Source organism: Alexandromys fortis, unplaced genomic scaffold, assembly GCF_014885135.2.
Source record: "Alexandromys fortis isolate MF-2015 unplaced genomic scaffold, M_Fortis_MF-2015_v1.1 scaffold_8_9099976_23576923, whole genome shotgun sequence".
Lineage (NCBI taxonomy): Eukaryota > Metazoa > Chordata > Mammalia > Rodentia > Cricetidae > Alexandromys > Alexandromys fortis.
Window position 1 is genome coordinate 3189211 of NW_026067899.1, and position 15044 is coordinate 3204254.

At 35.3% G+C, this 15044-nt stretch overlaps 1 protein-coding gene across 1 annotated transcript in view; it reads right to left on the bottom strand.

Moving 5' to 3' along the window:
- Ubr3 (ubiquitin protein ligase E3 component n-recognin 3) overlaps nt 1-15044 on the bottom strand; it is a 124947-nt gene that overhangs the window by 18066 nt on the left and 91837 nt on the right. Inside the window, exons 29-31 of the mRNA XM_050121899.1 lie at nt 14246-14382; nt 7594-7679; nt 5176-5281 (exon numbers count right to left, since the gene is read on the bottom strand). Coding sequence (XP_049977856.1) covers nt 5176-5281; nt 7594-7679; nt 14246-14382 — 329 coding nt within the window. The remainder of the gene's footprint in view (nt 1-5175; nt 5282-7593; nt 7680-14245; nt 14383-15044) is intronic.

Here is a 15044-nt window from a genome sequence, read left to right on the forward strand (position 1 = left end):
AAAGAATTCCCTAACTGCTTTTAGTAGGGAAGGTGGGAGGGTGTGTGTGTGTGTGTCTGTCTGTCTGTCTGTCTGTCTGTCTGTCTGTCTGCCTACCTGCCTGCCTGCCTACTTGTCTTGCTAGAACTGAACTCAGGGCTCATACATATCTATCTAACAAGCACTCAATCATGAGTATAGCCCTAATATTGGAGACTTAATTATTTTTATTACAGGTTAAATTTTAATAAAACAGTAAACCTCAAGGTTCCAAAACTGACTAAATTCTGAAGCTATACATCTGTCGAGGCTTGGGTAGGGTTGTCTGAGCCTGTGATTAGGCTGTAATCAGCAAAGTAATCAGTAAGTGCTGGCTCCTAATATGTGCCAGGCATTGGACAAACAGCTGGATAAGACAGTTCAAGCTTCTGTGAATTTTATGACTGCCAATGAAAGACAGTTCTTTGAAATTCTCCATTATCTACATATATATCTTCACATACTGTACTTGTCTTCCTCTCTAAGACCATGGCTCCTATTATCTTATCTCCCCAAGATATGCCCCTTGCAACTAACTTCATAAGCCTAAAATTGGGGAGGGAAAGGAGAGGACCATTTCATTATCAAACTCCCTCATGAAAATAAATTTTCCATATGATCAATAATGATTTCTTAATTATAAAATTTAGTGGACATTCTAAGTAGTCATCTCATTGACCCTTGACTTTAGATATACTTGGATACAACTACCTGGAATTATGGTTATCTTTCCTCAACTGCCAATGAAAATCAATTCCAAGTTATATATACACATATTTATATATTAAATATTATATATAATACCATGAGAAAACTCTAAGAAGAAAATTTAGGTAAATACTATGAATCTTAAGAGTGGGAAAAGATTACTGGTTATGAAAGTAATCAACAGATCTTGAGCGAAATGGGAATTCAATGTATAAAAGCAATAAAAAAAAGATAAAAACGAAATTTAATTTGTGTCATAAAAATTTCAATTTTCTAAATGCTGAGCAAAGTAATTATAAGGTCAAAAGGCAAATATATTTTTGGGAAACTATGAAGAAAAAACAACATAAACAGACCCTCACATATACCTCTTAACAAAATAAAATTCAGTATCTTAAACCATAAAAAATTACTCAGATACTTTAAAAAACAAGATGCTAGCGAGGCAGTGGTGGCCCACACCTTTAATCCCAGCACTCAGGAGGCAGAGGCAGGTGGATCTCTGAGTTGGAGGACAGTCTGGTCTACAGAACAAGTTCCAGGACAGTTAGAACTACACAGAGAAACCCTGACTTGAAAAACCAACCAAACAACAACAAAAAATAAGATGCCTACAGAAAAAAAGAACAAAGATCCTAAAAATAAAGTTCACAAAGACCAAGGCAAGATAGTACATGCCTTGTAATCCTAGCACTCAGTGGCTGAAGCAGGAGCTCCATTAGTTCAAGGATAGCCTTGGCTACACTGCACTTGCACTATCCTTTCAAAGTACAAAGGGCTGGAGAGATGGGCCAGTGGTTAAGAACTCTTACTGCTCTTGGGGAGGACTCAAGCTTGGTTCCCTCATGAGAGGAGCTTCTTTTTACAGCACATGGTGATTGACACAGACACAAGCACCTTAGTCAAGGTGCAGAAAACAAAAGATTGGTGTGCCCACCTCTATACTATATAGATATATCATATTCTCTCTCCCTAAAGCTCAGGGATCATCATGGAAGATGGGGCAGAGAGAATGTAAGAGAAAGAGGTAGTGGGCATCACAGTGGCAGAGAATGTCATGACAGCACCACTGCACACATAAACTCAATGGCTGTAAGACCATGCACAAGATCTGCACAAGATCAAGCCAGCCATAATCCCAGGATGGAGAGTGGAGCTCAGCAAGTCCCACCCCTAGCTGAAGGCTACCAGGGCTGGGAGAATCAGTTATCTTCAGAGATGCAGCCCTTGAGCCCCCCCCCTCTCTCTCTGCAGCCCTTGAGCCCCCCCCTCTCTCTCACACACACACATAGATATCTTGTCTCAAAAGCATTTTCCTACATTATACTCAATTTGTAGATACAAAGAATAAAATAGCTTGGCAATCACTCCCACAGCCAAACGACCAGAGTCACTGTGGTAAGTCATAGGACAGATCATGCCTCCTGATGTTATACATCAGGAGCACATCAGTGTGGTGGTTTACAAAAAGTGCATAATCTGATCACTGGGAGATATTGGACAAAAATAAATTTTAAAACAGTCTATAAAATAATTGGCTGGTCTTAGCTCTTTTTTAAAAAAATCAGATGTCATGAAATGCAAAGAAACATTCAGAATCAATTTCAAATTACAAAAAAAATTAAAGAGACACTAAAATCAGATGCAAACATGATCTTTAAATTTGTAATGTTCTTTTGCTACATCTTTCTCCAAGCAATGGGCAAACCTTCAATAGAATTTGTATGAGGTAGTAGTCAATATTGTTTTCCACGAGACTATCCAATTAACTCAGAACAATATCAGAAGAATATGCTCCCAGTTGCTCCATAAACTCGTCTGCCATAAACCCACTATCTCGACACATGGGGTCTAGTTTACTGTCTTTTTTCTACACAGACAGTAGTACAGTCTCCATCTTTTCTTTTGGTTGCTCTCTTTCAACTCCATGGCAGTAAACAAAAGCACTTTTATCTTATTCTTTCTTGTTAAACTGTAAGTCCATTTAAATTTGCTACTAAGTAAAGGTAAATAAGATATTTTACAGCTATATAGACAAATAAAATAAAATTCTGTATAATATCTATACCATACACTATAATAAATTCCAAACAGATTAAAACCATGAAAGTACTAGAAGAAACCATGGGTAAATTGTGTTATAAGAACAGAGTGGGAGAAAACCTGTTGACTCAAAATGAAAAATTAATAAATCCCTAATTTTAAAGCTTTAACAAAAAATAAACCAAGTAAAAAAAAATCTGAGAATCTGGTGACAAGTAATTTCAACTCACAAAACAAAGGACTCACATCCATACTCTTAAGCATGACAGGAAATTAGAAGTAGTTAACAGATAAGAGGCTTCAAGTAAGTAGTTCATGGAAGACATATAAGGCTAAATTTACTTTATTACTGAGGCTTTACTTTGAGGGAAAGATTGATTGATTGACTGATTGATTGATTGATTGACTGATTGATTTACGGGTTTTCAAGGCAGGGTTTCTCTGTGTAGCTCTGGCTATCCTCAAACTCGAAGATCCACCTGCCTCTGCCTCCCAGGTGATGGGAGTGTGCTACCACCGCCTGAAGAGAAAATGTCTTTAAATAATGAGGAAAAAGATAAACTGAACTATACATCAAGCTGATGGTACAGTGAAGCAACACTGTTATGAAACTTTTTTTTTTTACTATACACACCTAATGATACATATTCTGAGAACAATGAGGGTGTCTGGCGTGGTAGTTTATGCTGACTGTCTACTTGACAGGACCCAGGATCACTGAGGAAACAAACCTCTGAATGTGTCTGTGAGGAAGTTTCTAGCTTGGGTTAATGAGGTGGAAAGACCCACCTTGAATGTCCACGGTCCTAGACAAGCAACAGTAACTGATCCCTGACTGCGCGAGTACTGCGACCCACTATCTCCCGCCTCTGCCACTTCCCTGCCACAACAGCCGCACCTTAAATTATGAGCTGAAACCAGCTCTTCCTTAAATTGCTTTTGTCAAGTATTCACTGTCACTAGCAGTGAAGAAAGTAACTAATTTATCTGGCCAGCAGTAACAGTGATATTTAAAATCAATAATTGCAGATAATTATGCAAATGAGTAGTAACATTAATATCAAGAATCAAGGGTTTTGTCAAACAAAAAGATAAAAATGACAAAATGTTATGACTTAAAGGTTCTATAATATTACAATAACCTGACTTAGAAATATCAGTAAGAATTCAAGATCTTTTCCTTTTTTTTGTTTTGTTTTGATTTTTTTCTTCTTTTCTTTATTTGCTTATTTTTTTTAGTTGTTGAAAAAAAAATTTCCGCCTCCTCCCCATTTCCCATTTCCTCCCCCTTCTCCCACACATTGCCCCCTCCCCCACTCCCCTCCCCACTCCCCCTCCCCCTACTCCATTCCCCCTCCCTCTCGAGAATGAAGACAAAAACAGACAGACAGATATCTCAAATGTTAAGAGTACTGGCTGCTCTTCCAAAGAACCCAGGTTTGGTTCCCAGCACCCACATCAGGCGCTCACTGCTCTCCCATCCTCCCGTAACCCCAGATACAGGGAGTTCTGACTTCCATGGCATCCACGGCATACATTCACTCAAACTCACTACATATACAAAACAAATTGTAAGGAAGAAGGAAGGGTGGGTGGGTAGGTGGGTGGTTGGACAGATAAGACAGGCAGCGAGGCAAGCAAGCTGGCAGAAATGGCGTGAAAACAACCCAGCAGTTGTGTTAAACTCCTGGGGACCCAGACCATGTTTTCTAAATAAAGAGAATTACACAGAGAAATGGCAGGTTCCAGGAATAAAGTGTTCAAAATGAACATTACCAAAAAACAAAAGATACTACAAAAGACTATTTAAAACATGTCAAAAGTGAAACAGTCAGCCTAGGAGTTTCTCTAAACTAGGGTAACAATGTGCACTGAAAAGAATGACTAAAATGAAATGCATTAAATTATAAAAATAACATAATATAAAATAAACAAGCAAGTGCAACTTACTGGTCATTAACAAGAGCTGCCAGAGCACTAACTCATTACCCTCCAAACGTATAACCTGGGAAAGAATCAAGCAGTCTGCTGTCAAACTGCCTTTCAAAGTCAGCAGATGGGCAGTGGTCAAGTCATCAGCTGAAAACTAATGTGAGCCTTTACAAAGGCTGGATGAACCACTGACCAAATTCTAACAGAAAATAGCAATCAACCTTTATGTACCTCTATTGCAATGTGTCATGTGCTTAAAAACCAGCAGGATTCATCCTGAGATTGTCTCACTTAGTAGAAACTTTTGTGTAATTTTTACAGAAAGTATAAAGGTGAGTATTTTTAAATTTTTATAATACACTTAATGTTTCATAAGGAAATGTATCCATATAGAACTTTAAAACAATATTTAAATTTAATGACTATTTTTCTAAAAAGAATTTTAACTGATTTTAACCTTTCAATAATACTTACTGTGAATTCATATCTTCTACTAACTGGGTGAGTTTTTTCCAGGGATTATACTCAGAATCAATGGTATAAAGCCGCATGTGCAAGGCTAATACATGGAACAGCTGATCTGAATAAATTGGGGGGAGGAAAAACTAATGAGAAAGTTGATACAATTCTTCCAGGATAAAATGTTCTCAAAGTTTTAGTTACTTTTTTTCTAGTTACTTTTAATAAAGAAATATAATCATTTTATTTTGTTCAGTCACTCTATATAATTAATCAAGTTTACCCCGTATCTTGCTTAGGTTTTTATTGTTTTAACAAAAGACCATTACCAAAGCACCTTGAGGAAAAAAGTTTATTTCATCTTTCAATTCTCAGGTAACACTCCATCACTGAGAAAAGTCAAGCCACGAACCTGGAAGCAGGAATTGAAGCAGAAGCCAGGGAAGAGAAGCTTACTGGCTTGCCCTCTATGGCTTGTTTCCTACACCATCTAGGACCTCCTCCCCACGAGTAGCACTCCCTCCAATGAGCTGGGCCACCAACATCATTGCTCAAGAAAATGCCCTACAGAACTACCTGCTGGCCAATCTTATGAAGGAATTTTCTCAATTAATATTCCCTCTTCCCAGATATGTCTAGGCTTACATCAAGTTGACAAAAGAAATAACTAGTACAACCAAGATCAGCCATTACAAGCTGCAACTACTTCATTCCCTTCTACGGTGCTCTAAACATAACTCCACACGATTTCTCACAGAATCCAGACTTCAGAAGCCATCTGCTTTTCTCATCTGATTTTATGATCCAGTTATGCCTATTTTTTCTTCTTAGTATTATAGTCATTTTCTAACTGAAATCTGCTGCCTTTAAGTCCCTACCTGGGTGTTATGAATAACAACATTCTTAGCAGTTCAGAGAAAAGTTCTTCTTTGGTGAAGTTGCTTGTTAGAAATAGCATACACAGATAGAAGCTATTTAGTGTAGATCATGAATTATATCTAAATTATTAGAACTTCCCAAATGAAGGATAAGTTCACCAATTCTAAATCTCTGAGTAAATGTGAATGTCTTTGAAGAAAAATGTGCAAAAACCCTAAAATTCCTTTACTGAAAACCTTCTAGAACAATTCTCTAGAATAGTGCTAAACTATTTAAACTTATGTTACTGTACTTTGAATTAACTCAAACATATTATAAACTATATTTTCTTCATCTCAACAATTGCCCATTTAAGACATATTACTACACTATAGAGTATACATAGGGTTTAAGTGTATACATTAGAGGTCACTAAACATGTAATAAAAAAATTAACTCCCCAAATCTTTGATTCTAGAAATCAAGAGATAACCCAAAAATACCCAAAACAATTATAAACATTAAAAACTGTTAAATAACTTTATCAAAAGTTTATAATTTGAGGTACTTTACTTTTAAATTCATCCTAATAGATAACTTTTCAAAATAATATATACATATATTATGTTTAAAAGCTGGTATGTATTGCTATTGGATATTATTTTTAGTATGTAACAAAATAAATTCACTTTCCAATATACCATGTATTTTAAACAAGTTTTATTCCCTATGCCAGCACCTAAGGTAACATTTCAACTCTAGCATTCTGGGGCTAATAATGGATATTGTGACATTAGGTAATACTGCTCCTAGTATTCATAAGCTCTCTAATCAATGAGCAAACATCATAAAAAGTCATGTTCTTGAAAAACCTAGTCTAGGTTGCAAATTACACTTCTCTTAAGCATATTTTTACAAATGGTGTTGAAGAATTATGTCTACAAGAAAAAGCATACACATAAAGGAAATAGATATTATTTTAATACATGTTAGTTAATATACAGCAAAACGGAGCACATTATCTTCAGTAATTAACAGCGACAGTATAATAAACATAACTATATATTTTAATCAACTCAATGTAAAATTTCTTTCAAACTTAAATTTATTTTATTTCTTTGAATAATACATTTAAAAAATATTTGAACTAATGTAAATTTGCCCAATTAGACATTTATATTGCTGACCTATCATAATACAGATATCCATATTGTTCTTCTAAATATAGCAGCATTTTAAACATTTGAAAACTAACATGAGGGGGCCGGAGAGATGGCTCAGAGGTTAAGAGCATTGCCTGCTCTTCCAAAGGTCCTGAGTTCAATTCCCAGCAACCACATGGTGGCTCACAACCATCTGTGTTGGGGTCTGGTGCCCTCTTCTGGCCTGCAGACATACACACAGACAGAATATTGTATACATAATAAATAAATAAATATTTTTTTTAAAAAAGAAAACTAACATGAACAGAATTTGAAGAAAATCAACAATACTGAAAGAGTACTTTCCCTATATAGGCTTCAAATCTGACATAAATAGAAATCTTCTCAAATTATAACACTGCTCAATACTTACTCAAACAAGATCTTTTACCAGCTGTGCTTGCACCACCTGAGCAAAGGCTGCCTCCTCGATGAATCAATTCCAGTTCCAAATTGGTTCTGTAAGCAAAGCATTAAAACCCATCTCAGTCAAAGGCAAAAAGATTTTTCTGCTTTACTGACAGAGATCAATCAAGCTAAACAATAAAATTCTTCAACTTTATTACTTGCAAAATCACAGCTTATAGAGTAATGATTTTTTCTTATATTTAGAAATTAAAAGTAACAATTTATCCATCTTTGTTTAGATGCTCAAATTTATACCTGTAAAAAAAATTTATACATACAAGTATGTGATTGCTGCAAAGTCTCAGCCCTTGGCAAATACTAAAAACTAGGCCTCAATAACAAAAATCCTGCAATGTATTTCATAAGCCTATCTATAAATTACATGAAAAATATGTACTTCAGCTGCCAGCGACCAGGTAGATAATTACTGTCATTAAAAGAAATACGATTTTTTTTTCTATCAAAGAAATGGTTCTCACTCATTGGAAATTAGGTGGTATCTGGAAAACAGTATCATGAAACAAAACAAACATTGAAGCGACTATAATCAACACATAATTAACTAATCATGGTCTCTTTTATAAACTTCTACAATTATTAAAATGCATTATGCAACTATTGATAAAGATCAGTATTGCTCACAAACATCTGAAATTACAAAGTGTTCAACATTTATTAGCTTACGGAATAGCAACTATTAGTAAACTGGTGTTTTCAAAAGCAAACCTAAGCAGAACTGAAATATTTATTCACAAAGAATAGCAGTAGAAGAATGATTTACCAAAATAAAAAAATTAAATTTTGAGTTATAACTTCAATTTGCTGCATTTCAATAGTACTTATCACCTTAAATATTTTTTTTCCAACAAACAAAACTGAATTAACTAATTTGTATCCAAAGTATGCTAATGAGACACCAAGCACCTCAACCCTGCCTTAAAGAGAGGCAAGGCTTCAAGCTTACTCTGCTGTGAATTTAAGAAAAACTACATCCTATTTTATTTATAAACAAAACATTTAAACTGGCTTTGGCTACATTTTAAAATGGTATTTTCATTTATAACTTATAAATGCAAACTTTAAAATATTAATATTCCTGAGTCAGTAAATTTACCACCCATTTCTAAAGGATGGTTTAATCTTCTTGGGGTGGGGAAGATGCAATTTAACACTGATAATGTTCCTGCTCAGAGCTCCGTCTGGTTGCTGCTGATAAGGGCATCTGTGTGACAAGGGAATTTCCACCCTTCAGGCGATTTGCAATGCTCACTGAACTTCTAAAAACCTACCAGCAAGGAAGCAGGGACAAGGGTTTCATATTAGTGGACAGAAAGCGAGCGCGGAGACCAGCATGTGTTCCTTCATCAAGGGAATATAAATGAGATCAATATATTTTGTTTTCACAAATCTTCTGTTGCCTAATCTGTAGAAAAAAATTAATGGCTATATTCTCTTATAAAAACTATGATTTCCTAGATAGTACTTTTTAAAGTGCCAACCAAACACAGCAATAAATCTTAACAAATGAATGTCAACTTTCATCTCACTATTTACAAAAATGATCATTAAATTATAAAAACAATTCTGTTTATTGGATCACCATATATACTTTAGAAGGATAACAAATAAGTTATGTGAATTTTATTCTAAAAGAGATAAGCCTGTTAAGTCTGACTTTATTTTAAAATATGGCTGGAAGATCTCTTGTACATCTCTATTTCATCTTTTAAAACTGTCTATACAAAGGATTAATATATAATATCTAGAATTACAAGAAAATCAATGTCACAGGCCCTAACCATCACTATTTCCTTCCTTCATTTATACTGAAACTGGCCCTTTAAGACGCACTAGATTAAACCACCCAGGTGGCCATGTGCCCCCTGTCTATTACACCTCACAGCTGAAAACCACTGCAATCTGGTTTTCTTTCCTGAATGGAAAATAAAAAAAATAAATATAATTTGGGAATGAATTTTCTATGCTTTTTATTCTTGGAGGAAAGTAAATTCTATCCTGAATTTCCTAGCACAAAATATATCCAAGTGAATTTGGCAGCAGAAAAAAACCTCTCCATTTCAAAAAATGACAAGCCCGCTGAAAGCTCTCACCGGACCACTAGATACATCGTGCATTACAAAATCCCTTAACTGCGTATTAGCTCTTCTTATCCTTAATCAAAGTGTGTGCTCCTGTTATGTTCCCCTCTTACTGTTTTTTTAGAGCAATAATCTGAAAAACAGATGTACGCGTACACACACACACACACACACACACACACACACACACACACTATCAAGCCAAACTGGGACAATAGAGAGGGTAAAGGTTTTAGAAATCTGCAGATCTAAGGGCTTGAACCTGCCACTCTATTCTCTGAGCAAACTACTCAGTTTCTCAGCAGGCTTTGGAGGTTGGGAAGCATACTTTCATCCAAAGCATAGTCTACATTGAAGACACAGCTCTTCTAGGAAGCCTTTCTGAGACAGAAAATAAATTATTTCATATACTTTGTTTCTATTTGTTTATATTCCTTGTACTAGCTAGTCTTATGCCAAATTGACATACAAACTAGAATTATCTGAAAGTAGGGAAAACAAGTTTAGAAAATGTCTCTATAAAATCCAGCTGTAAGGCACTTTCTTAATTAGTCATTGATAGGCAGGGCCCAGAGTCCACCCTGGACTGGTTTCCTAGGTTCTATAAGAAAGCAGGCTGAGCAAGCCACAGGAAGCCAGTAAGAAGCACTCACTCCCCATGGCCTCTGCATCAGTTCCTGCCTTCAGGTTCCTGACCTGCTTAAGTTCTTGTCTGTTAAAGTTCATTCCTTTGGTAATGAACACCAGTGTAGAAGGGTAAGCTGAATATTCCTGATCTCACCAACTTGCTTTTGGTTATGGGGTTTCATTGCAACAACAGAAACACTAAGACATTCCCTTTGGAAGTTCTCCAACATCCTGCCTATATAACATTTTTTTTTCTTATTTTATTCTGCTTTAGAACCTATTTTATTCTGTTTTATATGCAATGTTTCTTACATGGAGAAAGTTTCTTAAAGAAAGAATGTTTCTTAAATGGAGAGTGTTGGCTCTCCAACTAAATTGTAAATTCCTGAAGAATTTCAAGTGACCATGTTTTAGTGTCTAAATCCTCAACAATACTTTTTACATGCTTTACGTTAAAAAAAAAAAAACCATGGTAAGACTGGGGAGACGGCTCAGGAGGTAAAATGCTTGCCTTGCAAGCATGAGGTCTAGATTAAGATCTCCTATACCTACATAAAGCCGGGCACATTTAGCAGACCACCAGAAAGCTCCAGGGCCAGGAAGACTGGCCTCAGAGGTGAAGAGCGGCTGAAGAAGAAACTCCACCCACACACGCACACACACTTAGCAACTTCAATTTTTTGATTTGTAGTTATCTCCTTTTGCTGACCCTTACAACCCTTCAATGCAAGAACAACTAAAGGAAAAATAGATTTTTTTTCCCCGAGGGGAAAAAAGAGACATGAAACAAAAGAAACTCAAAGGTTCAGTTTGACACTGGATATGGTGGTTTTTGCCCACGGTCCCAGCTACTCAAGAAGCTGAGATGGATTGCTTAAGCCTAGAATCTGGAAATTAGCATGTACAGCACAGTCAGACTCTACTTACAAAAGACAAAAGGCCGATCACTTGGCACTTTAGAAAGTATTCCTCCTATTTCCAGCATAACTCCTTTCAGAGACCTAGACTTACAACACAGTATATGAAAACAAGTAGAATCACTCTACTGAACACCAGTCCACTCATGATGAAAAAACATCTGTTCATCCTCAACTCAGATGCTCCTACTTCTTTCTACCATTTCCATTTTTCTTACAATATAGACACCAAGAGCCATAGGCCAATACCTCTAAATTATTTGTGACTTAGATACAAAAGCCTCTAGGGGAAAATCAATTACTGAAAGCCATGTCTTTCTTAATGTCAGTAAGAAAATAATGAATGACTACTGAAGGACACCTTCTTACCTATCATAATCTTTTCATAATCCATTTTTATGACTAATATTTGCAAAAGAATGAAAATTTCAGAAACAAGTTGAAATTTGAATAAAGCAGCTATGGTTAATTTGAGAATTAATTTTCAAAAACACATTCCAACAATTTCTCCTCTGTTGCGTTCAGGAAAAATCTTCCAGAGAGTCCTCATACAAATCAAACTAAAAAACAAAGACATAGTGCCTTCTCCTTTAGGAGAATGAGTTCTGCAGCTATCTTAATGGGTACTCTCTTTCCAAATAGCAAAACTGTTATGCTTCCTAAAGAACAGACAAAATATTTACACAGCTAGAAATTCAACTAAGAAACTAGAATTGTGTTTTATTAAAATGCCAAATATATCTTCAAGTTCTGAGAATCACAATTAATTCAAAAGTTAAGTAATCCAAAGTTTATTGCAACTTATTTCATAAATAGTTTCAGAAATATTTTTCCTGAAAGGCAGGCTCTAAAATATTTAGCAGGATTAAAATATCTTAACAAAATAAGTCGCGTGTTAGACTAAGATAAAGGCCTAGTATCATAGCTTGACATTACGGACTCAATACCATAAAAACCTTTGTCCTTCCATTTAGACTGTGATCTTGGTCACTTTGGCACTGCAAGCTCATCATGAGAGTGGGATAGAGGAGCTGATCTGCTAACCACATAGTCACTGTCTCGCTACTTCAGATTATTATTGGGCTTCAGAGAAGGATGGGGATGGTACATGACTTTCCTCTCTCTACCTATACCTTTAGCATCTGATACTTGTCCTTGCTTGTCTATAAAAGTTATTATATTTTAAGACAAGAAAACAAGGATCTAAAATATCACCCAAATTATACTTTAATCAAATTTATAATACAGGAAAATTCCATTTTTGGAATTGCATTCCACTGCACAATTCAGCGTACAAAGAAAAACAATCAATCATTTGGATAAATTCCATGTACTGATCATTCCCATTCAATCAGAATCTCAGGATCTTCCGATAATGCTAACTCTAGTGAAACTGAAGGCATAATATACAAGTGACATGAGAGACAGAAAGAGAGAGAGAATGTATGTGGGAGTATAATAGCTGACCTGCATTCAACTACAATGTTGTTATATTTTATATAGAAGATAATCATTATCCTAGATCCTTAGTAAAGTTAAATATATAAAATCTATATTAAATTTAGTTTTATAAGTACATTTACTTATAAGTATGCAATAATTGATAATTCCAGAAACAAAATAATTACTGTATACCTCTCCACCACCACCATACACAAACACACACAAAAAAAAAATCATTCTGGATAAACAACAGCCTAGAAACACACAGATTAGAAAGTCATTTTCTAATCCAGCAGATCCTTCTGTATCAACCTGGATCCAACATTTATATTTCCACACGGAAGAGCTCTTAAGAGCTCTACCTTGCTTGCTATAAATCTTCTAAGTCTGGAACCATTTTTCCTGGGTTTAAAAGTTACATATACTCTTTCATTTACTGTTTTGTTGTACTGCTAGAGGCAAAGAGATTAGAAAACATAACACCCCCTATGAAAGCTGAACAAGACAGGAAAAGAGATAACTACTGAAAAAACAAAACCAGTGACTCTTGACTCAAATGATCTGAATTCCAGTCCTTTATACCCAGGAAGTTGTTAATGACTTTGAGTCACATCATCTCTCTAAATCTTATTGACTACAGTACTATTTGAACAAAATAAGAAGTATGACCCAAAGCTACAGAGAAACCTTGCCTTGAAAAACCAAAAAAGAAGGAAGGAAGGAAGGAAGGAAGGAAGGAAGGAAGGAAGGAAGGAAGGAAGGAAGGAAGGAAGGAAGGAAGGAAGGAAGGATAAGAAGTATGACTACAAAGACATCCAAGGCTCTACAGTATCAGCTTTGAAGAATGTGTTTGTAAGCGCCTAGCTGTATGTACTGCTTCCTTCCTACTTACTTCTTTTGTGTCTCTCCATTTTCACACATTTTCCAAAATTCCTGTTTCAATGTGTTCATTGGTGATGGTCCACCTACTCAGCAACTAGACTAATGCTTCCTGAGCCTTCCACCAAGCTCGGAACACCTGCCTTCCTGCGCTCTTCTCTCTCTCTCTCTCTTTCTCTCTCTCTCTCTCTCTCTCTCTCTCTCTCTCTCTCTCTCTGGTTTTCTAAACCAGCTGTCATTTCCTAAAACACTGTGAGGGCCAATAAAGAAACAAGTTCTCTTGATGCTGTGTTTTCTGTAATGAAGGAACATAACATTAGGTTTTAGTTGTTGGCATCAGCACTTGACAGGACTTAATCACACATAAAATGTCATACTTTAAGGAACTTATCTATCCCAAGTAAGCATTATATCTTCCCCTTATGTTCCATAATGTTCAACAGCATCCAAAATGTGCATCAAAGTAATTTTAAAAATAACTTCATGAAATAACCTCCTGGGAGGTTAAAAAATGAGCTATTCTTTTAACCAATATTAAAGATACATATCCCTTTCTTAAGCAAATAAATAGAAACAGACAAAACAAAGATCCACTGAACAATAAAGAAAAACTAATATTAAAGAAATACTAATAATTATTACACATACCTACCTAGCAACAGAGTACATAAAGAGAAAATCATTGTCTGGTGAGCCTGGGGTCTTGCTATAGTCTCTGTATTTCTTCTGAGTGGTATTTTTAATATCTTTCATTACAGATTCCATTTCTTTACTTAGGTTGGTTTCTGACTATAAAAAAGTGAACATACATGTAAAGTTTATATTCATTTTCTTTAATAAAAGCTTAAAACTGAAATATTTATCAAATGAACACATTAGAAAATTAACACAAGTCAAAAGAGATGTAACATGAACAACTTTGCACAATGTAGTGTGCAAAAAAATAAATCAAAAATAAATCATTTTTTAAAGATTTATTTATTCAATATATATAAAGTATTCTGCCTGCATGTACACCTGCAGGACAGAAGAGGGCACCAGGTCTCATTACAGATGGTTGGGAGCCACCATGTAGTTGCTGGGAATTGAACTCAGGACCTCTGGATGAATTGTATTATAATTGTTTATTCAAATTCTGGATGGCAATTAATAATACTCAATTATGACTAAGCCAATTATAAATTATGAGTTAGCCACAAAAATTCTATTCTAATCTAATGAGTACATAATGCTAAATAATATTTTAGAACCATTACAGGTTTACAAAAAGCCGAACTTTATTTAAGATTGGTTTTCAAAGAAATATATTATCAGTATACCTTACTTTTAGGCAAATTTTAAACACATAAATTTGCATGCATGCACACACACACACCCTCAAATTCCAACTTGAGAAAGTAAATGCCAAGAAATGAATATGAGTTGTTTAATACAAATTTTTGTTCCAAAAG